Source organism: Brachyistius frenatus, unplaced genomic scaffold, assembly GCF_029030835.1.
Source record: "Brachyistius frenatus isolate BFR_SWC_R1_liver_20210118 unplaced genomic scaffold, ASM2903083v1 Contig_36, whole genome shotgun sequence".
NCBI lineage: Eukaryota > Metazoa > Chordata > Actinopteri > Embiotocidae > Brachyistius > Brachyistius frenatus.
The window spans coordinates 1,600,025-1,627,541 of NW_027210635.1; the positions used below are offsets into that span (position 1 = coordinate 1,600,025).

Below are 27,517 nucleotides of genomic sequence, written 5' to 3' on the forward strand. Positions count from 1 at the left end.
ACACGAGTGTGCGCCACCGCTCCGGGTCTGTCAGGTGCACTCATGCTCGAGGTTACAGCACCTTTTTTTTTTTTTTTTTTTTTTAATGAATACCAACAATTCATTAAAAGACCTCAGGGTGCTCTTGTTTTTGCCGGAACTCTGTTGCGAACGGTTAAACCTTTTCTTAATGTGTTATTATGACTAACAGCAGTGTCATAATAATATCAGTATTTCCATATTTCCAGGGCATGGCAACGTGTCTTATTATTCTGCCACTTTACTAAAGAAAATCTTATTACAACCCTCTCAGTAGGATCAAATTGTGGATGTATTTCACGTTTCACACTCTCCCCTTTTCTGCTTTTATTCATTATTTTCTGATTACTAATAATGATATATAGTATAGCACATGAAAATCCAGATTAAAATCTTTGCCAATCACGACTAAATATAAAATAATATAAATAAAAAGATTTAAAAAAAAAAAAAAGATCATCTTGAAGGTCGTCTTTGTGGAGACACTGTGCTTAATAATGACCTGCCACATCTAGAGTTGTGTGGATCCGATGACAGAGAAGTAGTTTCAACATGCTCACTTAATATAGACCATTAATGTGTTTAAATTGTTATAGAAAACACTGAATTGTCCAGAAAACACATATAAACTAGTCAAAGGTTTTGGATTTTAAAGTGAAATATTTTCTGATTGTAAGTCGCTTCGGATAAAAGCGTCAGCTAAATGAAATGTAATGTAAAATATCGGAAGCATAATGAGGTAGATTTCATCACGTTTCCTGATCACGGCTAAAAAGGGAAAAGGAGCACATCTGTGTTAAATAACTATCATAAATTCATCCAGGCAAAGGTCCTAGTCGGAGTCAGGACTGTGGAGCGGCAGGAAGTGTGGAACAGGTCCGCCCGGTCTGCCTCTCAGCTGCTCCATACTGACGACACACCTGATGGCCTGGGAGGAGCTGAGACAGGTGGACGCTCCTTAACTGAGGGGGGGAGAGCAGAAGGCTGCGAGAGGAAGAGGAGACAATCGAAGAGACACACTTGGACTCAGATTACACAAACAGGACCCCAACGGTCTCCCAAGATGTCGAGTCAAAAGGAATACAGCTCTGTGAAGATCAGCAAGTGAGTTGGGACTTCCTCTGTGTGTTTGTGCGTGTGTGTTTGTGTGTGTGTGTTTGTGTGTGTGTGTGTGTGTGTGTGTCAGGTTTTATGTCTTACGTTACAGTTTGTCTCGTGTCCTCTCTTTTCGATGCTCTGGTTTTGTTACTCCCGAAGGCATGCTCCCCTTTTTTTGTTGTTTTTGTTTTTTTGTTGGCATGATTCCTTTTATATTTGACGGTTTTTATTTTTGATAAACAATGAAAATGCCCCATATGACAGCAGCAGTCATGCATGTATTTAATACAAAGAAGCCCTCTGTCTGTCGTTCATTGTTTAAAACGCAGTATGAAAAGCTTTGGAGAGTGAATGAACCCTCTCTCAATCTGACATGGCGCAATCTTGCCCCGTTTACTCTGATGGCACACAACCATGTCACTAACTTTACGTGCGGTCACCTCTCCTTCACTTAACCACATCATTTTTTTTTATTGTATCTTTGCCCTGAGGGTGTTGGCTGTCCTCGACGTTCCCTGACTCACTAAATCCACGTGTGGTGCCACTAAACAGGCCGGTGTTGTGACTCATTAAGCTGATTGACAGTGTGTAATCCACCACGGACAGAAGTTATAGAGGAGCTTGTTGTAGTTTGTAGCGGAACCAGCGGTTGTTTTGGAGGGACTCCCGCCGCCGTGCATCATGTTGTGTGAAGTCACACATGCCGATGGATGAGTAGACTCCTCTCTCAGAGCAGGTGTTAATATCTACTCGACGTGTCACCACGGGGGGGGAGGGCACACACAACTGTTGAACATTAGACGGAGACAGGAGACGTGAGGGTGATGAGGGAGTGGCAGGGCAGGGTCTTCTCCCGGCTGCTACCTCTGCTTTGTCTCCCCTGGTCAATTATATTCGTGGTTGTGCCAAGAAACGGCCGAGCATCAGAAGGGTTGTGTGTTTGTGATTTATCAATTCACCCATATGTTGGACAGCAGAGACAAGAGGCTGTTAGTGGAGGAGAAGTATTCAGACCCTTTATTTAATTAGAAGTACCACTTCCACGCTGTAGACATCTACCATTAAAAGTGCTACACTGAAAATGTCCCTGAATTAAACATTGATAGTATAAAGTATAATAAAATACAATTAGCAAAATGTACTTTAAGTATTAAAATTACATTATATTATATTATATCATTGGATTATCATCAGTTGAGGCTATTTTGTATCTGTTTTACTGCAGTCAATGATTTAATTTTCAACTTTTGATATAATATTTCCCATTTAATTGATTGTTTACTTTGTAAATATTGAAAAAAAGTACAGAACAGCTCAAATGTTATAAAAAAAAGTGGCACAATTATCTATCATCTGATTAATGGTTGCAGCTCTGCTTGTAAATGTCAGACAGTTCAATCTGTAGAAAAGTCATATTTTAGAGGCCCTTAAACGTCATATGTTCTGCAAAACACGTGAAGAGCTTATAACAAGTAATTAAAACGGTGAAATAATTGTATGAGAGTGAAAAGTTAGTCGGTAACTTCCTGACTGTCCGACTCAGTTCGAAGAATACAGTGCAGGAACTAATCTTCCTCCATCAGTCCTCCTACTACAAGTCATTATGTGTGACTACAAATGTCATAACCTCGCCGTCAATCACTCACACCTTTAGCCCCAGCAGGAATGTCTGCGTCGCACTCAGACAACATTCATGACTGCTACCAGGAGGAAACATGGGGGGGGGGGGACACTCCTCCCTCCTCCCTCCGCCCCATGACACGTCCCCTGGTCCCGATCAGGGTGTGTCAAGATAAATAGTTGGCTTTCGTATCAGAGCGGAGGAGAGTGTCTGCAGAGAGTGATCGTGAGTGATGAAGAGTGTTAAGGCACAGGGCTGCAGTGTGTCATTACTCAGGAGGATTTCTGACTGTCATCTCTCTGTGTGTTTCTAACCAGGAATCAGGCCACCAACCTGTCTGTGCTGATCGCTCGCATGCAAAAGAACGCAGACCAAGTGGAGAAGAACATCCTGCGAGCGGAGGAGCTGCTGGCTTTGGTAAGATGTCCACGTGCACCAGAGGTAGAGGAGCAGGAGGTGTTACTGCACTAAAACAAAGCCTCCAACCTCTTTAATACTAAAGAGCAGGCATTTTAATTAGTTATGTGCCAGAAAATCTCAGCAATGTATGCTGAAAACGGTTTTGTCTAACCCATCATGCTGCCATTAAAGGTGGAAGTACAGCAGGGCCTTTCTGAAAGAGGAAAACCTTTTGAGAAAGAAATATCAGGACTTCAACTGAGAGTGATTTGAAACCAATAAATCACTTTCAATCGACAAAACCTTTTTCAGACACAATCGGGGCAGTTTTACTAAACATCCAGAGATAGAAAAGGGTTTTCACCTGACATGCACAATGTTTTTCTCCCGGTAGGACACAAAGCGCGATGGGAAGAATGAGCTACTGGTCCACCAGAAGGACGCGGCAGACAACCTGGCGGAGGCTGACCGGTTGCTCGAGGATCTTTTCGTGGACGTGGACAAATCCAAGAAGATGCAGCACCCGCAGGCTAAAGAGATAGAGAAAGAGTGCGTTTACTCTGGAGCGTCAGAGACCAAATTAAACACCCAAACATCAGCACGCACGCCAACAGACACACCTAAACCCGATCCGTCACATACCATCCAGATACGCTTGCCGCAAACTTCCATTTACACATTCTCTTACACTGCTCTCTGCCCACGGAAGTAGGATTTAACTCTAAATTAAATTAAACTCACACTAAAAACGGTCTTTTTTTTTCATTTTTTTTTTCAGTGTGAGAAATCTCCATGATCGCTTGTTAAAGGACTGCGTGATCTACAATGACCTCTATGAGAAGGTTCAAGTCTTGGAGCAGGCAAAGAAGGTCGACTGGGGTCCGCTGCTGGATGACAAACTGGTTCGTTGACATCAGCCACAACTTTTCTGCAAGCCAGGACTCATTTTTAAATGCTAGTCATTAACCTCCTCGGTGCTTAAAAGTCACAGGTTGACCAGTTTCCTTTTGCGTGATGTCGTGTTTTACAGAAAAAGGTAAAAGCCGGGTTTTACGGCCCCAACCTGTCTGATGTGGAGAAGCAGATCGCAGCACATAACATTCTGCACCAGGAGACTGAGGCCTACAGCGGCCGGCTGCAGCCCGGCACCACCACCTCACCGGTGAACTCACAGAGCAACACGTGTGCACGCTGCAGGACGACGTGCAGGGCAGATGATTAACCTGTAAATCCTCCTTCTTTATTTTTTTTAGGAGCAGTACGCCGCCCTCAAAGAGAAATATGCTGAGCTTTTTGTGAGTTGTTTGGGTTTAAAAAAAAAATAAATCAAATAATTGTGCCATTTGCAGGCATTAAATTCAAAGGGATGTGTGTTCTCTGCTCTCGACTGTATGCTTCTTGTGTGTTGTGCAGGAGAGCTCCCAGCGCCGGCGCAACCACCTGGCCTCTCTGTACGAGTACATGCAGAGCTGCAGTAAGGAGCTGATCTACCTGTCAGGCCAGCAGAACAAGGTCCTCAACAGAGACTGGAGCGATCGCATGACTGAGTCTCCAGCAGCCATCCGCACGGAGTATGAGGTGAGGGGCCCTGATGGGGACAACATTATGGCTACTGATTTTACTTCCCCAGTTTGTTGTGTCGTTTTTTTTCTTCTCAGTAAACAGATTATAGAAAGACAAATATTAAAACTATTTATCAGCTTGCTTTAAGTCTAATCCTCCTGGGGGCACATTGCACCAGACAGGGACCCAACCGGGGGAATCAGTAGGATACACAGTAGCTGCCTAACTTCTGGGAGATTTTGATTTGAATGCTTGAAATGGTGCCATGTTTTCTACATCTTCATGTCTGTGTTCATTTACAGAATTTCAAAAAGAATGGGCTGCTATTGCACGAGACTGAGGTCAACCGGCTGCAGCAGGAAGGACATCATCTCATTGAAAAGAAACACCCTGGCAGCCCGACCATAACGGTACGTCTGTCAGATCAATAACTATACCTGCCAACACTTAGCTTTCAAAATTCAGGAGTTTTTTTTTTCAGTGAGAGAGGAGGGGTGTTGGAGTACAGTATTTGCATTCTGCTGAGCGTCAGGTTGTGTCAGCCCTTCTCTCGTCCCCGTTGTGCTGACATATACTGAATTTTAACAAGGTCGAATTTCCGATAAAGTTGCTCTCATTTACACATTTTTCTGATTCTGTTGTCAGACAACAGGATGAGCCTGAAATAGTGGCTAAAATGATCATTAAGATGACACGTTAACCAGCGGTCACTTTAATTCCAAGCTGTTGCTCCGCTCTGCTAATATCCATCTTTTGTAACTCCGACTCATCTTTCAATATCACCGTACTCATAATTTAAAGACCAAAATGATCACACAGAGAGAAAGTTAAAAACAACAGAATATCTTCCTCACATAGCACTCAATTTCCATCTGGGTAACCAACCACTGACAGCTGCCTGGCTGTGCAGGTCGAGGGTTGCCAGGTTACAGAAACATTAAGGTTTGAATTTCTATGTATTGTGTGGACTCTGTTGTCTAGACAATCTGGCAACCCGGTTAACATCAGACAAACACACAAAACGTATACATCTGTGTATGATAATTATCCAAATGAAGTTTAACAGCTTTTAAATTTAGTTCAACAAAACTGAAGTGACGGAGGCTCTTGTTTGTATCAGGCACACAGAGACACCGTGCAGGCTGAGTGGCAAGCCTTCCTCAACCTGTGTCTCACACAAGAAGCACACCTGGACAACATCGACGTCTACAAGAAGGTAGAGAGCTTCACACTGTCACCGACTATGATCGTAATTCTTCAACTAAGTCAGACGTTTCCGGTTCACTAAAGCCTTGTTGTGAAGACATGACTGTTCACTTCAGTTCCAGCTGGATGCAGAGCAGCTGTCAGACTCTCTGGAGAGACTCAGTTCCACTCTGCAACCTAAGTCCCTGTCCAACAAGAGCAACCCTGAGGCCCTGCTGGCACTGGAGGTACAGACACTGTTTTCCGATGTTGTGGTTTTCTCGCAGCTCTAGTCTTGAAAAGTATGGAAAGGCTACACTACGTTCCCCTGGTCTTATTAGAAAAGCACTCTCATAAAGGTTACTACTTAATACATTAATAGGTGATTCAAAGCTGCTGTGTGCATTTTTGAACTCTCACTAGAAGAAAAATATTTTGTCAGACATCAATCAGCTGCTACAGGTTTAACTTTTGTTGCTCAGTGCTGATCCGAGTCAGCATTTGAACATCTAAGAGTTACATTTGAGCCAAAAACATAACATATTTATGCATCAGCTTTCAGGTGATCACATGACTGATTACATGTCTACTCAGAGAAGGAAGATCAGACACAACATGTGCTATACTGTATGTTTGTTCTGTGACAACAACAACAAAATCCTTACATTTTACTCATTGATGTTATGTTGACGTTTCATATCCAAAAGGTCAAAGGTTAACTTCAATGTGACATGATAACAGTCTGAAAAAACTTTTCTGCCCATCGTTTAAAACCATAACTAAAACAGAAGGAGAGATTGTGGCCATATTTCACATTTGGTCAGATACTGACTTGGTGACACTAATCTTGGGTGTCCACCTTGAAACTGTGCTGATTGTTTAGATCTTCTGCGCTATCAGGATGACGACGTGTGTGAAGCATCCTTGTTTTAGGATTTGTAGCTTCTTTGCAGCAATATCTCTATTTACAATACTGTTTACTGTCAATCACCTTTACTGACTATGAGAACACATAGTAAGATTCTTTCAAATATTATATGAGTGTGGATGTAAAATTCAATTTGACTGGTTGGCGGCGGCCAACAGGATTAGCTGTTGAAAAGTGACCCGGTCAGTTTTACGAGTTTTGTCCCAATATTTAGGTTCTTCCGCTCCTCTGTTGACTCACTGTATTTGTTTAGTTTTTGCATTTTGCAGCGGTCTGTTCCAAGAAGCAGGTTTACTGAGTCATTTTGACAACTTTTTACATGAGCCCATGTTGCAGATTCCAGGTTTTACCTTACATATTCATCCAGATAATCTGCTAGAAGTCAGACTGAACTCAGTCAGTTTGCAGAATTAGTTTTAAATAAAATCAAAAACATCAGTTCTACCTCTACTTGCTAAATAATCATTTCTAATTCAATACCACTTTCAGGGAGATGAACCGGCCGTGAAGAGGAATGAGCAGCGCCTGGCTGCCCTCAAGGAGCTCAGCAGCAACGTTGTGCCTCTGAAGTTACGCCGGATCCCGCCCACCAAACCCACCACTGTCGTGGCCCTGTGTGACTGGGTGGATGAAGAGGTAGCATCTCATTTACAGGCAGACACTTTCAGAGGCTTGACAAATGTAGGAAAATATTTTTTTTCATGTTATCGTACTTTCTACCTGTTTCAGGGCATGGTGAAACGCGATGAAAAGCTAACGTTAAAGTCCAACAGCAATAAGAAGAACTGGGAGCTCCAGAACAGCAGTGGGAAGATGAAAACCCTTCCAGGAGCCTGTTTCATGGTCCCACCGCCTGATGCTGAGGCCCGGGAGACAGTGGGCAGGTACTGAGTACAAACTCCCCTCCAGTTTTAATTCCATTGTTTCTTTATGTGATTAAAGCAGAGATGAAGCCTGAGCCCTTACTGACGATGGTGTGTGTGTGTGTGTGTGTGTGTGTGTTCAGCCTGGACAGACAGCTGGCAGACCTGAAGAGGCGTAGATCCGCACTGATAACCTCCTTGAAGAACCCTACTGTCGAGGTGGTTCGCCCTCAGAAGGCAGGTGAGAAGAAAACTCCCTCCTGTTTTATCTGATTTTCACACTATGAATGAAGCCCTCTCTAAAATGTTTGGGCTTATTTAACTTTTAATTACACAGTTGTTCTTTGTTCTTCTCCTCAGTTGCTGTGGAAAGCGCCCGAGAGGATCCCAAAGCTGCAGAGCTCGCCAGTGAAATCGACAGGATCAACAGAGCCCTGGATAACAGTGAGAAAGAAATCCTGAGCAGACTGAGGACTCCGCTCAACAACCACAATCCCACCCAAGACCTGACGAACAGGCTCCAAGAGCACGAGGTAAACATGAACAGCAATAAATGAACAAGGTTACAGTTTAAATGAATCCTTCACTTTCTAAACATTGTCCTCTCCCTTCAGAAATCTGCCCTGACTGTGAGGAAGCTGGAGTCTGAGAAGTCCGCCATTCAAAGAGAGATGGATCCCATTCTGGCCAAGAAACCGCAGGGACCCACCACCTCTTCGCTACCCCCTAAACTCAGCGCTGCCGACAACAAGATCAATGACCTCAACACGCTTCTCAATCTGTATAACAAAAAGTAAGACGATTAGAATGAAATCATAGCATTTTAAAAATAAAAAAATCATTGAAAGCAAACATTTTAATGAAACTTTTGCTCCTACATCGTGAAGAGGGCACCATTGCTCAAGTCAATACAGTCAATGCCAGCAAACTTAAAGCCAATGTTGCTGCATGATGCTTGTTCTTCTCCCATTTTCTATTCTACTGTTGCGATAGTTCAACATTTAGATAAAATATTGTTGTACATAATAGAAGTTCAGTCAGACAACTCATGTTTGAAATGTTTATAACAGCAGCAGGACATAGTTGGAGTTTGGCATCGGGGCTCCGCCCTCATCCTTCCCAGCCGATGAGATTAGAGATTTAGATACCAGGGAGTGATGAGCAAGGATGGATGCTGGGGTGATGGTGGGGCTGAAAGATCAGGCAGCAGAGTTGTTCACTGGCAAAGGAGAGAGATGGGACATTTTTGTATCTTAAATAGACCGCTGAATTGTAAGTGTGTGTACGTTAGATGATTGTGGTGAATGGTGCATGTTACACAATGAAGAGCTGAGCAGATCAAGTGGACTGCCTCTACTAGCTCAAAGGCATCGCTCTATATTAGCATTTAGCTTATACTCATAATGGTTGTTTGCTGCCCTGCAAAATCTATTTCTTTATTATTGGACAGTTGCCCATAACTTCTGTTTGTGTCCTTTCACCAGAGCGACAGCCTCCATGTTCCTGGAGAAACAGAAGCAGAATGTAGAAGGTTTGGTCTCTGGGTTTGAGGAGGAGCTGGCTAAAGATAAAGCCATTCTTGATCAACCTGATGCTCTTCAGAGTCGCAACCACAAGCTGCAGGTGCTGTATTTTATAAACCAGAAAAACATATGAGGGCATACAACATGGGATACCCCACATGGACATAAATGTTTTTTTTTTTTCTTGTCTAACAGGTCATACGTACTGACGTTGCCTCGAGTAAAGGTGAGCTGAATAAATTAGGCAAAGAGTTAGACCTGACAGAGCAAGCGTGCAGGGCCCTGCAGCAGAGTTTCAATGAATACTGCCCTGACATCCGCCGCCAGGAGAATGAGGTGAAAAACCTGAAGAACCGCTACACAAATGTCAATAATCAGCTCCAGGAGAGGTGAGGGAAAAACAAATAAATCAGGTGTTATTGTAATTCATGTAACTGTGACATTCTGTAACTCATTTATACATGTAAATGTTTCTCCTTTAGGTCTGCGCTCATACAGCAAGTAACCAATAAAAATCAAGATTTCCAGAATGCCGTTCATTCGCTGGATTTTTTCTTGGTCAATCTGCCCAGTAACAACATCAAATCCACTGATGATGTGGCGCAGATAACAGCCAAGCAGAACTCTCAGAAGGTGAGTGCTTCTTTACATCTCCACGAACCTGTCTACAACCTCTGTAAACAATTAGTTACCGTTATTGAATCGTGTCCCTTGTTTAGAGAGTGGTGGAGGACATCAAGAAGAAGTCAGGCGATTTACACCGAGTCAGGGATCTTTCCTGTGATCTGCAGAGTGTCCTAAATGTAAGTTTAATGCCATCATTTATTTACCAATTGCAACTTAAATACAATACCTTACATATACAGTAGATCAGGTATGCCTTTCCAAGTACCTAATCCTTCAATGTTTAAATATATTTCTTGTCAGGAGTATGACATTAAGTCAAACACTTACCGTGGCGCTTTGAGATGTGATGATGATGAAGATGAAGATGACAATGATAATGATGAGGAACCACTTCCAAACAAACGTCAAACTTTGACAATGGCTCAGGGTGTACAGAGAACGGTATGATTTTTAGACAACCGCCTTAAGACAACTAAGAAATCATTAAAAAAATGTCATTGACAATCTTTTAACTAACATTGTCTTCTCTTTCCACTACAGGAGAAAAATCTGCTGAACCTTTTCTCTGAGGTGTCTGCAGAGAACCACCAGCTGCTCAGTCAGTTGGAGATTGCAAAGAACATTGTAGCTAGGGTATGATATTATAAAATTAAAATATCTTGATTCCTGGTGTTTACTACACAAAATTGTAATTATTGTCTCTGACCTCATTATTTGTGTCCTTTCATTTGTGTGCAGAATGAAGATAAAGTCAGCCAGGTGGTTGTCAGTCAGCAGCTGCAGCTGCAGAGCCAGCAGAAGGACCTGAAGCAAACGGACAGTCTGAAAATTGAACTAAGTGAGGAGGTTTCCAGGCGCTTACATACTGAAAAAGACTTGGAGACATACCGTAAGAGGTTTATGTCTCTGAAGAACAGGAGAGGAGTGGAGAGGTTGGAAGAGAGGGAGGTGGTGCAGTATTACCGTGACCCAAAGCTGGAGGTGGAGCTGCAGTCCCTGAAAAATTGCATCCAGGATGAATCTTTGAAGAGGACAAGAACCCATTCTGAGATAGAAATGATCAATGAAAAGATTATCAAACTGGAAATACAGCTGACCAAAGTCGAACCAAAGCTGGTGACCAAGGTATTCACTGAATACGAGAGAGACCCTAAGCTGGATAAAGAGGCAGTTAAGATTCGAGACGAGATGCAGAGGATACGGCTGGAGCTCCAAACGAGAAACACCGAGTCAGTTCATGTGAAAACTGAGCTCACGGTTCTGGCTCAGCAGAAGCCAAAAATCAGGGAGAGGGTTGTAAAAAAGGAAGTGGTGAGGCTTGAAAAGGACCCTGAGATGCTGAAAGCTGTGCTCACGTTCCAGACTGACATTGCAGAGGAGGAATCCCGCTGCAAGTCGCTCAATGATAGCATTTTTAGCACAAGGAGCCAGATAAACACAATGGAGAGGGTCATCCCCACCATCCAACCCAAGATCGTCACCAAGGTGGTGAAGCAAGTGCAGCAAGATCCAGATTTGCTGGAAGAGTCGAAGAGGATGCGGATGTCCTTGGAAGAAGAGAAGGATGAGAATGTAATCTTGATGAAGGATCTGACCACCTTTCAGCTACGTTACAACGACTTGGACAAGCTCAGGCCGAAAGTGGAGGTCAAGGAGATTGTCAATGAGATTTACAGAGTCGATCCTGAGACAGAAGTCGAGCTGATGCGTCTGAAGAAAGAGCTGCAGGATTCAGGTCGAAGCCGTACGGACCTGGAGAAAGAAATGCACACAGTGATGACAACTCTGACTACCTTGCGAGCTCAGAAGCCCAAAGTGGAGTACAAGGAGGTGACCCAAGAGGTGATCAAGGAAGAGAAGAGCCCAGAGGTCACCAGGGAATTACAAAGATTGAACAACCAAGCCTCCCGTCTGCAAGTCAACTACGACACCACCCTAGAGCTACTGACCCACCTCCGTAAAGAGAGGGATGAGTTGAAAGCTGAAAAATCCAAAGTGGAGACAAAGCTAGTGAATAAAGAGATCATCAAATACGAGAATGATCCTCTTCTGGAGAAAGAGGCGGACAGACTTCGAAGGAACGTACGAGAAGAGATTCACAACCGCCGCAGTGTGGAGGAATATCTCTTCGATCTACAGAACCAGTACATTGCCCTAGAACGGCAGAAGCCAGAGCAGAAAATCATCATGCAGGAGGTGGTTCGTCTTCAGAAGGACCCCAAGCAGTTCCTCGAGCACGAGAAATTAAACAAGAACTTGGACGATGAAATGAAAGCCCGTAGAAAACTAGAATTAGAGGTCAGACAGCTGAGAGCACTGATTCAAGAAAAAGAGAACACCCTGGCTCAGATGCCTGATCGTCAGAAGAAGATCCAGGTGGAGTCTGAGCTCAGGCAGATCAAATCTCGTATTTTTGAGCTGGAAAACAATCCAGCGCCCGTTGAGGAAAAGATCATCATCGAGGAAGTCTTGAAAGTGGAGAGAGACCCCAAGCTGGATAAACTCACTGATGGTATACGCGTTACCTTGGAGACGGAGGGCAGCGACATCAGTCGCCTGGAGAGAGAGATTCGCAACATAAAGCACAAGTTAGAACTCCTGCAAAAGGAGAAGTCAGTCGAGAAGGTTGTTTACAGGGAAGTTGTTCGTGTGGAGAAAGACCCAGCTTTGGAAGCCGAAAGGGAACATCTGAGAGAGATCGTCACGCAGGAGAGAAATCTCAGGCGCAACCAGGAAGATAACATTCAGAACATTAACGTGAAAATTACCCACCTGCACACATCAAAGTCTGTGACTTCTCAGGAGGAGACCACTCTCATCTCCAACCGAGACGCTCTGCAAAGGGAGAAGGACGATCTCCTCAGACAGCTCAAAATGTTCGAGTCTCAAAGGCAGAGCATTAGTGTAACCTTCCAGCAGCAATCGAAGCTGATGAGCGAGAGGAACCAGTTGGCGCGACAGAGAACCCTGAAGACATCCACTGAAATACAGCGGCTGGAGAAAGAGATCCTGAACGAGAAGGACAGAGTACACCAGAAAGACACGCTCATCATGGAGTTGCAGGACAGCATTCAGAAAGAGGACCATTCTGAAACTCACACCAGAGAGACTAACCTCTCTACGAAGATCACCATCCTGGATCCAGAAACTGGCAAAGACATGTCTCCCTATGACGCCTACTTACAAGGACTAATCGGTCGAAACCAGTACATTCAACTGTCGGAGCTGGAGCGCGACTGGGAGGAGATCACTTCATCCGGTCCAGATGGGGATACAACAATTTTTCAGGATAGAAAAAGTGGGAAGCAGTACTCCATCAAGGACGCTCTGAGGGAAGGCCGCTTGACTCAGTACGACGTGATCCGCTACAAGGAAGGAAAGATTCCCATTTCTGAGTTTGCCCTCCTCGTGGCAGGGGAAGTTCGTAAGCCCTACATTCCTTCAATAAGCCCAAGGTCTCCTACCAAAGCTGTCCCAAGCTCTCCCTTGAACTCCATGCCTTCGTCCCTGCGGTCCTCCTACCCCAGCCTCAACACTAACCACAGTTTGAGTATGGAAAACCTCAGCGCTTCAGCAGGTGATGAGAATTTCCCGATCTCTGGGATTTTTGACACGACCACTGAAAGCCGCATGTCCGTGAGAAGTGCCCTCACCCGCAAACTCATCGATGTCGACACAGCTCTGAAGCTGCTGGAGGCACAAGCAGCCTCCGGTGGAATCGTTGATCTCAACAAAAAGGACAAAGTGTCCGTCCACAAGGCAGCCCACCATGGTCTCATTGACACGAGCCATATGTATCAGCTTCTGAATGCCCAGAAGGCCTTCACCGGGGTTGAGGATCCGGTGACCAAAGAGCGACTTGCAGTAGGACAGGCAGTACAGAAAGGGTACATTCCCAAAGAAAATGCCAGGAGGTACATGGAGGCGCAGTGCCTGACCGGTGGGTTGGTGGATCCTTCAAAAGCGGGCCGCCTCACTGTTCAAAAAGCTCTTGCCACCAATCTGATCGACACCACAACAGCAAATGAGCTGCAAGATGAGGCCTCCTACACAAAAGAGCTGGTGGATCCCATCACTCAAGAGAAGATCTCGTACAAGCAGGCGATGGATCGATGTAAAAGGGACATCAGCACGGGGCTCCTGCTGCTTCCTGTAGCCTCCACTGATGCTACAAATGCTCCATCCTACTCCAACTACCATTTTTAGTTCCTCTTACAACTAAGTATAGAAGCAGCGTAATGTGTGTTTGCTACAGCCACTGGTGCTAGAGGGGAACAACCCCAATTATAACACTCATTGAAATGTGCCACTTTTTTTTTTTTTTAATATGTTAATACATTTTGAAAAGACTAGAAAAAAAACAATGTTTTGGTGGAACTGTACATGTGGATCTGCTTTTTTCTTGGTCTGCTGTAAAGATGAGGGTATTTTGGGTTTTTTATGTGTAAATTGTTTCTCCAACATGCTGAAGTCAAATCCTTCATGAATGCTTATTAAATTCCACAAGCTTCACACTCAGTTTTCTGTCCTGTTATACAGCTGAATCTTTACAGCATCGGTGTGTAAGCGGGGTCAACTAAATACATAAACAATACAAGCTTGCTTGTATGATTTTTAAAAATCTTTTTTTATAGCACTTGTAACCAAGCCAGCAGCTTTTAGCAGGGGAGTGTGGGTCTGATAGTCAGTGCCCCACTGTTTGACTAAAATATCTCCACAGTTATAAGACAGATTGCCTTGAAATGTTATACCAGAATTAATGGTGCCTACAGTGGAAGAATCCATTGACTTTGGTGATCCCTCTGACTTTTCCTCTACGGCCAACAGGTTAACGTTTGTGGCGGTCTCATGCCAGTTAGCATTTACTAATGTAGCATGAGACCTCACAGACCTCTCAGAGCTGCTAGCGTGACTTTAGACCCTTAGTCTTGTCATTAACATTAAAAAGGGGGAAACGCAGTTAATGACACATTTCCAGAAACACCCCTAAGGCACTGACTGACCTACTGTAAGTGCTCCACTCATGGCAAAATAGCTGCACTTGATGTCCAAAGCGTGTAAACCCCAGCGAGTCACACGCTTGGAAATGATGGATTAAGGATACAGATTAAATATGACTCATGGAAGCGTGTAGTGTGTTAAGGTTAACAAGGTCAAACTCTGCAGTGACAATGAGGCATGCGTCTTATAACAGACTGCCCCGGCAAAGGCAGACACAATAGAAACACGTTGACAGCTAAGAGGGTCTGCGTGGTATGTATCACCAGATGAACACTGTAGAAACAAACACGATGTTGTGTATTGACCGCGTGAAAGACCCCACAGTGGAGTAAACAGGGAGCGGTGTTGATGTGGGAATGTTTGGCCTCGGAGCTGGGATGTCTGCCTGCCAGATTACGTGTCGACTGAGAGGACTTTGTGGGATTATTGCACTTGAGCCTGTCTGGAAGGTGAAGTGGCCCCACTCTGTGTCCAGGGGGGTGGGAGGGGGGGTTGAAGGATGTTCCCTGATGGTTGGGTCATATCACTTAACAGCTAACGTGATGCCGCAGTGACAAACGCAGTTTACAGGGTGCACTGTTATCCTCATATTACTGTCTTTTCTTTCTCTTTTTTTTTTGACAGCACTGTATTGAACCTTTTGGCTGAAGTCACTGCATTTTTGGATGTTGCTTTTTCACACATTGGTGTTGTGACCCTAAGTGCACCAGTGATGACTGCCTGCCCCTTAAAACGCCTGCTGAACACAACAGCAACACATACAGTACGTAGAGCCACAAATGGCACTGCCCGAGTGATTGTGTGTGATAATTGGCTGCTGCTTTTTGTTTTGCTCGATCATTGTTGTTATAATAATAGCCTGAAGTGCTGATGGTTTAAACATTGACAATAAACATTTGTCTCTCTGGATCCATTCAGTCTCTTTATAAATGAGGGTGACGTAACCTCCCGTACGCCTGCCCTGCAATCATGCCAATACTGATTTAACCAGTATTTAAAGCACCCTTGATCAGTCAGTCCTCTCCTGTGTTTTACCTCTTCAAATAAATATAGCAGTCACAATTTTCAGTTATGAAAAAAAAATGAAGGGTCAGGTAAGCTGGCTGTTATTGCTTTAATTATCACTAGGAGCCCTGAAACCTGCACGTCCGTCACATCTTCCTCCATGCACTGACAAACCTTAGAATACACAGAATCAGTGATTATCCTATGATGCATTTAGCGCAGTCTCACAACACAACTCGTCCTGCTGGCCTCGCTCTTCATTGGTCTAAACCTCCTGCCAGAAGGAAGACGCTCCAATTCAGCCCAGACTTCACCGACAGCCAACTGTGCAGAGATGCCAGCTGGCTGCCTCACAGCCGGAGGACGATAGTGCTGCGAGCCATCTTCACTCTGCAGATTTCTGCCTTTATGAGAGAAAATCAGTGGGATTTTAAAAAGAGAAAGTCATAACTTGAAAAAAATTCAGCCAATAGACGTGTGCCTTTTCTGAATATTATTAGAGACGGGTTCCGATCAAATGTCGACCCAGGATCAATATCCTGCCCTGTGATCTCAGTCTGACAGCTGATGTGTCAGTGTGTCATGGAGTCCTTTTACTTCTGGATATCACTCCGGTGGCATCAGTAAAGGACAAAATGTAAAACAAAGAGAATCAGGGAAAGAACGATGCTCTGAACTGGGGCTACTGCTCTATCTCGCTGTAAGTGATGGAGATTTGAAATAGAGATTTGTTTGTCTCTCAAATCAGCAATATAGAAAACAGTACCTGCAGTGATTTTTCTCTCTGTGCCTTTAATCTGTTTATGCACTAAACTGCTTCTCTGCAGGCTGTAACAGAAAAACCACATGAATTTCACGCGTGCAAAAACTCATGTATTCACGTGACCACATAACACATGTGATTGTGCCCATGTGAAATATGTATTTTGACCATGGGAAACATGTGGTTTTCAAACATTTTCATGGTGTATTGTGCGAAGCCCATGTAGATTCCTGTGTGAAAACTTTTGCACACATTTTCCCCACGTTATATGTTTCAAAATGTGGTAAACAAACATGTGATCACATGTAGATACTTGGGAAAGTCTTGTTTTTTTCTGTAACTGTTGTGCCAGAGAAACAATGAATACGAACAGGTGGAGTGTGAGAAGGCAGTATAAGCAGCGGTGGAATGTGACGGTACATTTACTCAAATACTGTACTTAAGTACGAATGTGAGGTACTTTTAGATTACCACGGTATTTCCATTTTATGCAACTAAATCTCAAAGGGAAATCTACTTTTTACTCTACTGCATTTGTCTGATAACTTTAGTTTCTTTTTAGACTAACATTTTTCATACCCTTTCTGTCTGGTGAAAAACCATGAATCTGCAAAATTGTGTTTCTTCGAAGTCCAATTTTTCTGATCGATTAAAAGATTGAATGTTCCATTGTGGGTTGAGGATAGAGTTATACTTCGTAAGCCAAATAAACTATTTGAATAAACCCACTTGAATTCACTGGAAAATGTCACCGCTGAAAACAGACTTTTAGTTTTCTGAGCTTGTTGACTTTTTCAGAGATTTGTGGTTCTCACCAGACAGCGACACAACAAAGATGCCAGTCTTATAGAATATGAAGCATTACTGTAGATTAAACTAACCGGCAGTATATAAAGTAGTTAAAATTAAGAACAACCCTAAATAACTATGGCAGTAAAATTCATATTAATACAATGTGTACTTTTACTTTAGTTACATTTCACTGATAATACTTTCATTCTTTTACTTAAGATAGGTTTTAAGGGGCAGGACTTTTTGGAGTATGTCCACAGTGAGATATTAATACATTTACTTAAGTAAAGTACCTGAATACTTCATCCACCACTGGGCATTATACATCAGTCATTGTGTGCTAATGCTAATTGGAGTTATGGGTCATTTTTGAGATGACCACTAAGTGCTAAGTTTGTCCTTCAGAGGGAGCCGGAGCTGCTCACCCTGGCACGTTAGTGGATTAGACACGAGACGGTGACAGTGTCATGGATTAAATCTTCCCAGTGCTTCCCAGTGTGCAGATCAGAGACAGCAAAGGACAATAGTATAAATACAGTAACGATACATGAAAAGCTCTACGTGTGAATAGGACTGAAGTATTCAAGTAATCAGTAGTGGTTCCTTCATGTCTGTGAGTGTATTCTGGTCGCTGCTGTGTGATGTGAAATGTCTTCAAGAGGAAAAAAAACAATTAAATATACATTTTTCATCTTAAAAAAACCCAGTATAAAACATTTTATTGAAATAGTGATACTGTAAGAGACACAAACTTAAAAAAAAAATACATCACAAACTGAACAGCTGTCCCGTCTATAAACAAAATCCGCAGCACTGGTTTAAGTGAGGTCGTTGGACCTGCAGGCTGACTGATGAGTGGATCCTCTTCTAAATCCCTCCACGTTTACAATGGCTAAAGCCCCCTAATAGATCTGCAGGAGCTGTTATTGAGCAGCTAAAGCCTGGTCGCTGACGTCAGTCCATAGTTGTGGGAAGCCCAGAAAGGTTCTAAGCAGGAGACAGCTTACCGTACAGGTGTCTACAACAAGTGCAGCAGCATTTACAGAGTTCAACGCACTACTTCACTGTGCTCACATGATAACACATCACATTATATATAGTACGTTCTTGTTTTATTGTACACAGTAAAATCATTTCACAAAGATGAATTGGTGAGTTCAACAAATCGGATTAAACACTGTAAACTGAAAAACCCTTGAAAGACCCTACAAAGAACAACACTGATTTTGTTTTCTTTTAAGAAAAAAGATAATCTGTGCAGATATCTAATTTCATTAAAAAAAAAAATAAAAAAAAAAAAAAAATCACCATGTCATACATCAACATGCTCATCAGTCTTTGTCAGTGGCAGAGTCAGGGGATGCTGAGGGAAACGGATCGCCTCGCTGTTGCGGCGCATGTATGCGTGGCCGCTGATGGGGTACCACATCTCGGTGAAGGTCAGGTTGGCCACGGTGATGGCGCAGCGCCCCAGCACCTTGAAGCCGGACTTGCGGTAGAAGGGAATCAGGAAGTCCTCGCACATCAGCGTCGCACGGCGCACGTTAGGCAGGCAGCGCAGGTACTGAAGGTAACGCCACATCAGAATGGGACCTTTGCCTTGCTGCCGGAAGGTGCGATGGACAGCCAGCACGTGGATGTGAACAGTGGAGCCGCAGGGTTTGTGGAGAGTCAGGGCGTCCTGGAGAAATGTGAGTAGAACTTTTTCACATGTGTGGTTTTAATTGTTAAATGGTGAATTGGAAAGGTAGAGACATGCCTTACTGTGGTAAGCCTGTCCTTGTCCCACAGGGAGCCGATGATAAAAGCCACCAGCCGACCCTCCTCAAACCAGCCCATGGACAGCTCTGGACACAGCGTGAGAAAGTGACGCACCTCGTCCAGGTGTAGGGGACACTCACCTGACACTGAGATAAACGCTGTGACAGAGGGAGAGGAACACAGATTGGCCCGTGCGTAATAATGGTTTGGCACCACTGTTACGCGCAAATTCAAGGGAGCCCAAATCACTCTATTAACGTATTTCTGAATCTCGATAATTCATTTAACGAATAAAAGGAAAGGAATGTGTGCCAAGTGGTTACATTAAATACAACAAAGTCGACCTGTCGTTATCACAAATAGTTTTACGCACAGCAAATTACGCTTCTTTTCATTTGGCAAAACTTCAGGACTGATTTGTACCCTATCAGAGCGGATGTATGAGCCGGTATATCACCCGTAAAATGTCTCACTTACCCTCGCGCTCGATCTCAAAGACACTTATTGCATCCTGCGTGTTGAGCGGTCGCACCTCGCTTGCAGGAAGTGTGTGTCTCCTTTGGATGCCAGGCGAAACCGAAGGTGAAGTCTGCATTGGTTTGATGAAAGGCTGCGCGCCCACAACGGACATCATACGATTTCTTCTCCTCCTCCCCCACAAAAATATTTGTGTCCGTCTCTCTCGCTCCGCAGGATCACCTCTGCCGGGCCCTGCGAGAAGAACACGGAGGTTTATCCGTATTTATAAGACCAGCTCTCCCGGCTGTGATTCACCGGCTCATTTGCATTTGAATATCGGATGTTGATGAATTTATGAAAGTCACAACTGTGTGGGGCAATTTGCTGAACCCTGTTATTAACAGAGTCCATTGTGGTCGTCTGGTTTTTGTCTCTAAAACCAACAAGCGGATAATAATGAATGATTATCAGTGAAATACCGCCTCCGGCCTATTTATAGAAGGTTTGCACGCATATTCAGGGAGGCACGCTGAACCTGGAGCAAAACCTTTTTACATTTTAACACAAGTGATTGACCAGTGCATTAAACTAATAAAAGGAACATTATTTGGTGCTCATGGATGTAGCCTATATTACATTACATTTCATTACATTACATTTAGCTGACGCTTTTATCCAAAGCGACTTACGATAAGTGCATTTCAACCATGAGGGTACAAAACCCAGAACCTATATTAAACTGACATCTAAAAAAAGAAATAAAATAAAAACCTGCAAACTTTCAAACTAACTTTTCCAAAGCAACAAGGCCGCAGTGGCACTTAACTGTATTTTATTTAATTCATGTATGTGTTCAATTTGATATCTTCTTATGAATTTTTTAATTTTTTAATTTTTAAAGTACATTTTAACATGTTTGTTGATCCTTTATTTATCTTTTTATGTGAAACACTTCACGTAATGATCCCGCTGTGAAGCACTTTGAGCTGCATTTCTTGTATGAAAGGTGCTGTACAGATAAAGTTTGCTGTTATTATTATTATTATTATTATTATTATTATTATTATTATTATTATTATTATTACTACTTACCAGAGGGTAAAGAGGTGTTTGTCCGTGAAGGTTTGCGGACTGACTGGTTGTAACTCTCCCTCTCTGTCTGTCTGTGTCTCCTGCTCCACCACACACTCCGTTATGGAGTGATTATTACTATGAGTCACATGATGAAGGATTACAGAAGTTGTTTCCACAACTCGGCGCATTAGACAGTTTATCTCCTCTCTGACGGAGCGCGCGGCACGTTCACACTGCGCCGAGTGTTTTGGAGAAAGTGAACAAGCGTTGGGCATCCTATATTTTGACAGCTTCAAATTTGGTCATGTTTTTTTTTTTAAACTTAATGTCTTCAGCTGGTATCATTACTCTAAGATCAAATGGAGACATTTTCAAGATGTGTGTGGATCCCTTCAGTGATTTTCTTTAAATGACTTTTTCTGGCATATTTTTATGGGTCCAAGTGAAGAACATTTTTAAAGTATGTCGTCCAAAATGTCATAAAGATGTCATACTTCAGCATGTTGTTCAAACTGTCATAAAAAAAGTCATACTATAGTATGTAATACAAATTATCATAAAAAAGTCATACTGTCTTTAAAATGTCGAAAAAATACGTCATAGTATAGTTTGTATTTTTCACTTTTGCATTTTTTTATTCTTGCCACTTGGGAAACCTACAAACCTAAAGGATCACTGATAAATATCACTGATATATAGAAATATGTCTTTATTATGGATGTTAGGCTACTAACCATAGTATTTTGTCACCACGATAAACAATTAGCATGTGCCACTTCTGGTTTTCTGATCGTCCCTGTCTGTGTGACAAATGGAAATGATGTTATCATTTTAAAAGAGTCAATTCATACTCACAAATACGGTTAAAATTCTGTAAAATGGTTAAAAAGGTCATATGTCATGAATTTATAGAACGTGTTCAAAATGGGTTTAAAACAGCAAGAACTAGTAGTGTGCTAAAATAAGTTGAAATACTGAGAAACTGTTATTTATTCATTGTTTATTTCATTCATTTTTGTTAAAAGTTAATTCACTATTGCACCATCAATCATCTGCTAAGTAGCCTGATCAGCTATCCTGAGATCAAGATCGGAATTCGCGGTGTGTTTTCCTCATTCCAGTAAATGCGTTCACTGAGGAAACATCACCACTTCACTCCTGATTATTTCTCCCCGTTTTCAGGGGCTTAACATCTGTCTATGTTCCTGGGTCTGTCTGCTCATTTTTGCCTCCTGCATCTTCCTTTTCTTCTTCGTCATTTTCTTCTGTCACAGGTTCAATTTCATCCTCATCGCTCATCATCCGATATGTCCCAATCTGAATATTTCTCAACTATCCTGTAAAGAATCATCTCTGCTCCAGTCCTGTCTCCTAAAACAGTGTGGACTCATGAAGTCCATTAGATAGATAGATAGATAGATAGATAGATAGATAGATAGATAGATAGATAGATAGATAGATAGATAGATAGATAGATAGATAGATAGATAGATAGATAGATAGATAGATAGATAGATAGATAGATAGATAGATAGATAGATAGATAGATAGATAGATAGATAGATAGATAGATAGATAGATAGATAGATAGATAGATAGATAGATAGATAGATAGATAGATAGATAGATAGATAGATAGATAGATAGATAGATAGATAGATAGATAGATAGATAGACACACATACTTTATTTATTTATTTACGTACATGAAGTACATTAGATCGATTGATGATAGATTGATACACATACTTTATGCTACAGTATGACTTTTTTATCATATTCGGGACGACATGCTATAGTCTGACTTTAAAAAAAAAATCATATTTCTGACATACTACAGTATGACTTTTTATTTTTTTTATCATATTTTAGACTACATGCTACTTCTGTCTCAGAAGGTGTAACAACACCAACCACTGCACTGTTGATCACTCTTCCATAACATGTTTAAAAGTCATATAAGTCAGACAAGCATGCAATAAAGGCAGCAAAACGGTGAAATTCCAAGCCAGAACGTGATACTAATCTGTTTCTTATTTTTGTTTGGCATCAATTTGCTTCCTTAGATTGTTGATTATTTTCCCTCCAAGCCTTGAAAATGAAAAATCACTGACGTGCATATTGTCGACAACAGGACAGAGTTGAGCTCCATAGACTTTAATGCATTATATAACTCCCACTGAGTCATAAACTGTACATGTCAGGATAATGAGCACAGGTACAGGTGATCGATGTGCAATACTGAGCATTTTGAAACATGAATGGAGTTTGTATCGCATACAATAGCAGAGATATAAATACAGTCGATGTCTATTGGATTGTTTTTAAGTCTTAATAACTCAAAAAGTACAAAAGTTATCGATAAGAAAAGTCATAGCACCCTTCTACAAAGACTCCCGCACAGTTGACACGTCAATCATCGTGGCAACATAAAACTGCAGGAAGACATACATTTCCAAGAAAATTAGGTTTCCACTAATATTTCAATACATATGCATATTTGTGATTTTGTTTTTTTATGAAAATACCTTCATGGAATTAGGCATGGTTCAGTATATGAACAGTTATATGTGGCATAATTGGGGTTTGAGGTGCGAGTGAGCGATAAAAGGCACAGAAGAAGAAGAAGAAGAAGAAGGAAGCGAGAGCGCAGGAGTGTGATTGTTGCTTTCAGCACTCACACTAAATAATTACAACACTGACCTACTGTTAAACGTCAGAGAAACCAATACGGGCGCGCTGAGGCATCTTAAGAGTCACATTTCTATAATCATATGCAAGCAAACAGTCCAGGCACTGGACTGGGAAACTACTATTGAGTTAAACTAACATGACTAAACTGATTCATACGATGGACACATCAGTATATCGTAGAGATGGAAAAATGAGAGTGTCGTCTGCTTTCGTCGTGATCCATTTCAGATATTGCAATGCTGTTGTTTTAGCATGTGGAAGCATTTTAAACGGTTAAATACCGGCCCAGCAGGAGACGTGAGCTCTCTCTGGATTACGAGCAGACCTCCATCAGGAAAGGGGTATGCACTTCTAATGTGTGCGGGGGGGAGGGGAGGGGGGTTGGTTGCTTTTCTACAGCCCTGCAGCTCCACACAGGCGGGGTAAGGCGTTGGGGTAAAGGGGGTTGTTGGGGGGTCAAACTGCTGGTGTCTGCTAAAATTTTGAGGTCAGGAATAGGATCATGCTGCGTGTGGTTTGGAGAGGAAGGGTCTATTCAAACAGGAGTTGTTACAGATTGAAGTGATGAAGCGGTTGGTTGGTTGGTGGGGAGGGGGAGGAGGGAGGGGAGGGGGGTGGTGGTGGTGATGATGCGCAGATGAGAGAGCAAACTGTTGCTCTTCTACTCCGGCTGCGGGGCCGGCGTCTCGTTGGCGTTGTTGTCGGTGATCTTGTTCTCCAGCTCGTCGTCGGACACGAGGTCCACGGACGTTCCCTCCACCTGCAGCGGACGTCTGCCTGAGCGGCTGGAGGAGAAGCTGATGGGACCGCCACGCCTGCGGGACGGACAGTTTCAACGTTTCTGGCTCATTTCTACACCTGATTAAATTTCTATCGATTGCATGCAAAAGATAAAAGTAACATTTTCTCCAAAAGTGAACATCGACCGACAACACCTGCAAAAAAACACAGCAGAGACTGAAACTTGAATTCTGTCTTTTTTTTTTTTTTAATCTATTTGACCTTTTTCCCTAAATTTCATAAATTAGTTAATTTTGTTAATTGCTCAATGCTCCTCTTCAAATTAAAAGCCCTCTAGTTCCACACAGCCATGTACTGTTTTAAAGCGAGACGTGTGTTTTCTTTCAGCAAGGGCAGGAGGTCCCAATAGAAGAGGAAACATTAGATTTCATCTCAAGTTAATATTATATTACAACGATTGTGTAATTACAGATACATAACCCACCTCCCCCGCCAAAGTGCACGAGTGCCCTGTATACACATTGGTCACACACACGCACACACGTACCACCGCGAGTGAACTCTCAACCTATTGGAAACCACTGATTTGTATTGAAGTGCCACATTAAGTTTGATCCTTGTGCTCTCTCCACTGCACCTGAGGCGGTTCTTGAGCGTGTGCACCTCGCGGCTCAGACCCTCGCTGGCCTCGGTGGCGTCATCCAGCTCTCTCTGAAGTTTCCTGCGCGAGGCGTTGGCCCTGGTGGCCTCCTCTTCTGCCTCCTCCAGCTGACGCTTCAGCTGCTTCATGCGAGAGTTCGCTTTCTCCACCTTCACACACACACACACACACACACACACACACACACAACAGAAATAAAACAAAGGGGGCGTTTTGCTGTTGCGGAGCTTGAAAACAACGGGCACCGATTTGAATATGTTGTTTAAAGTGCCGAGAATATCTTGTTACAGTCGTGTTAATACTGGAAGCGACAGGCATACTTGTTCTTTAAACTGGTCGGCATGGCGACGCTCGTCCTCCACCTGCATACACACTTCTTTTAGCTTCTTCTCCGTTCTTCTCACAATCTTGTTGGCTGCCGCTCGCTCCCTTCAGTGGAGAACCGGTGAAGGTTTTAAAAGGTTTTAAAGGACTTTACTGTTTTTAAACTGTTCTTAAAATGTATCTACAAGGAAAATGTTCGTTAGTTTAAGAAAGGAGAACCGTGTAATGGAGTCTCACTTTGCCTCCTGCTCCAGCTGTTCCTCCAGCTGTGCTATCTTGGCCTCCAGGGCAGTGATGGAGGCCTTGAACCGGCTCTTCACAGCTCCCTCCAGCTCGCCCAGCTTGGCCCGCAGCTCCTTGTTTTGACGCTCCAGTTGCTGGCGAGCGTTTTCGCTCTTTTGGGCTGTGCTGCGCTCTGCACTCAGCTCCGTGGACAGGATGTCCACCTGAAGAAGACAGAGAGAGACGGGAAAGAGGGGATGGTGGGATTGTTAATACAGTAATATGGAGAAAAAAAAACGGTATTTCTGTTGAACAACAGAGAAAATCCCATTGAACGAGAGTGGATGCTAATTAAACATTCTTCTTAATTACTAGACATGATATTATAAAGGCAGGGATGATTAAAGGTGATAAATACACTCACTGGACGAGACCATTACTAGATCGTACCTGCATGGTAGTCTTCCTGAAGCGGTCGTTGAGCAGCTCCATGTTGCCCTGCTCCTCCTCCAGCTCCTCCTCCAGCTGGGCGATACGAGCCTCCAGCCTCCTCTTCTCATCCATCAGAGCGGACCTGACACACAGACACAGATTCATAACCCCCAACTGTTGACCAAGACAGTCATACAAGTGCTGTATGACCAGGCCACTGTGCACTGTGTCCAAAACACAAGTTCCTTTCGAAATAAGATTTTGAACCATTTAAATTTTTACCCCGGAGGTTGTAAAAAAAAAATCAAGAGAAGAAATCAGAAGGAGGGTCGAATACTTTCTCACAGCGCTGTATCACAGTATCATCTGTTTTACTGCTGTCTTGTGTTTGTGCCTCGATGACTTTGTTACATCTGAACGTGGCGATAAGTTCTTGTGTTCTTGTGTTAAAAAAAAAAGAAAAAAAAAAAAAAAAAGAAAAACAGCCTGACGAGCAAAATAGTTTTGGTTTACAGTAACATATCAAATAATACAAGACTCTTAAGTACAGGAAAAGTGCCAAAAGGAATTACATGCAGTGGTGCACAGACACTATGATGTGGAGTGTCGGAGAGGTGAACTTACTTTCCAGAGGTGCTGTTTGAGATTTCATCTTGCAGCTCATCTCGTTCCTGCTCCGCGTGGCGTCGGCCCCTCTCAGATGCTGCCAGGTCCTGCAGAGCAGAAAAAGGGGATTTAATCTCATTTTCACTGGGGCCGTTCAAACGCATGATCAAAAACCATCCAATCAACTGCAAATCGGCACCCTAAAACCCAAACAGCACGACAAAATGTGTGACCATCAAACACCCTGACCTCATGCAGCTGTACAATCTCAGCCTCCAGACTCTTCAGTTTCTTCTCATTCTCCCTTGAAATGGCAAAAATATCATCTCTGGAGGCTCGAGCGTCCTCCAGCTCCCTCTGATAGTCTTTCATTTGGGCCTGAGGGAGACAACGTCGCGGTAAGCTTGGACAGTAATGTATGAATTGTTACTAATGCGAACACATGAATCAGATCCGTACCTGTAACTTGCGCAGCTGTTTGATGGCTTCATCTCGAGCCTTGTTGGCTCCTTCTATGTGACCTTCGATGTCCTTCAGGTCCAACTCCAGTTTCTTTTTAGCAGCGACAGCCAAACCTCTCTGCTTCCTCTCATCCTCCAGCTCCGCCTCCATTTCCCGCACCTGGAGGGAGGAGGCGTTACAAGTCATCAGAGTGATAATCATGGAGACCTACTGATGAGACACATTACGGCATCGTTATTACGTGATCAAATTGAAGTTTTACTTTGCACCTGCTTCACCAGCGCCCTCTTCTTCTCGTCGTTCTGGTCGTCCCGGCCCTGAAGGTCTCTCTCATACTGGGCCTTCATGGCCTGCATGTTGACCTCCAGACGCAGCTTGGCGTCCTCGGTGGCCTGCAGCTCGTCCTCCAGCTCCTCCAGCTGAGTCTTCATCTCCTCCAGCTGCTGCTCCAGAGTGCGCTTGGACTTCTCCAGCTCGTGGACCTGAGTATGAAGCAGGGATGAGGAGGATGAAGAGGAAAGAGAAAGGGAAAATGGGGATTTCAAAGTTGAATGAGAAGAAGCGAAATGTGGCTCTTTCAGAACATAAAACATCGTAGAGCTGCACAAAATTGTGCGTGTTAATATGATTATTAACACGCCAACAATTTTGCCGCATCAGCTGCATTAAAACGAGTGCTCCTTCTCTCTCCCTCA

The 27,517-nt window shown here is 43.2% G+C and overlaps 3 protein-coding genes across 6 annotated transcripts in view; 1 reads left to right on the forward strand and 2 right to left on the reverse strand.

The window, feature by feature from the left end:
• The first annotated feature begins 1,024 nt into the window (after positions 1-1,024).
• evplb (envoplakin b) lies at positions 1,025-14,433 on the forward strand. The gene is made up of 22 exons (XM_069701254.1): positions 1,025-1,122; positions 3,055-3,154; positions 3,531-3,685; positions 3,915-4,038; positions 4,167-4,298; positions 4,390-4,431; positions 4,550-4,714; positions 5,002-5,109; positions 5,820-5,915; positions 6,022-6,132; positions 7,302-7,448; positions 7,542-7,696; positions 7,819-7,916; positions 8,036-8,208; positions 8,290-8,468; positions 9,160-9,298; positions 9,394-9,587; positions 9,681-9,831; positions 9,918-10,001; positions 10,126-10,266; positions 10,366-10,458; positions 10,564-14,433. The coding sequence occupies exons 1-22, from the start codon at positions 1,082-1,084 to the stop codon at positions 14,029-14,031; spliced, it is 6,096 nt and encodes a 2,031-aa protein (XP_069557355.1). The 5' UTR covers positions 1,025-1,081; the 3' UTR covers positions 14,032-14,433.
• A 3,746-nt stretch (positions 14,434-18,179) lies between these two features.
• LOC138622350 (serotonin N-acetyltransferase-like) lies at positions 18,180-19,821 on the reverse strand. Its single transcript, XM_069701072.1, has 3 exons — positions 19,625-19,821; positions 19,151-19,305; positions 18,180-19,067 (listed from the first exon to the last, which is right to left on the reverse strand). Exons 1-3 carry the CDS (start codon positions 19,779-19,781, stop codon positions 18,699-18,701), a joined length of 681 nt encoding a protein of 226 aa, XP_069557173.1. The 5' UTR covers positions 19,782-19,821; the 3' UTR covers positions 18,180-18,698.
• Positions 19,822-22,816: 2,995 nt separating this feature from the next.
• The window catches only part of LOC138622445 (myosin-10-like), a 58,670-nt gene continuing 53,969 nt past the window's right edge, over positions 22,817-27,517 (reverse strand). For 3 of the 4 annotated variants that reach the window (XM_069701257.1, XM_069701255.1, XM_069701256.1), the window contains 9 exons: positions 27,092-27,304; positions 26,820-26,981; positions 26,610-26,738; positions 26,379-26,467; positions 25,773-25,896; positions 25,338-25,546; positions 25,097-25,205; positions 24,753-24,925; positions 22,817-24,189 (listed from right to left, as the gene is read on the reverse strand). In XM_069701257.1, the coding sequence (XP_069557358.1) occupies positions 24,036-24,189; positions 24,753-24,925; positions 25,097-25,205; positions 25,338-25,546; positions 25,773-25,896; positions 26,379-26,467; positions 26,610-26,738; positions 26,820-26,981; positions 27,092-27,304 (1,362 nt within the window). In that variant the 3' untranslated portion in view covers positions 22,817-24,035. Of the gene's footprint in view, positions 24,190-24,752; positions 24,926-25,096; positions 25,206-25,337; positions 25,547-25,772; positions 25,897-26,378; positions 26,468-26,609; positions 26,739-26,819; positions 26,982-27,084; positions 27,305-27,517 lie in introns of those variants that run through there. The other variant, XM_069701258.1, reaches the window with a different exon arrangement.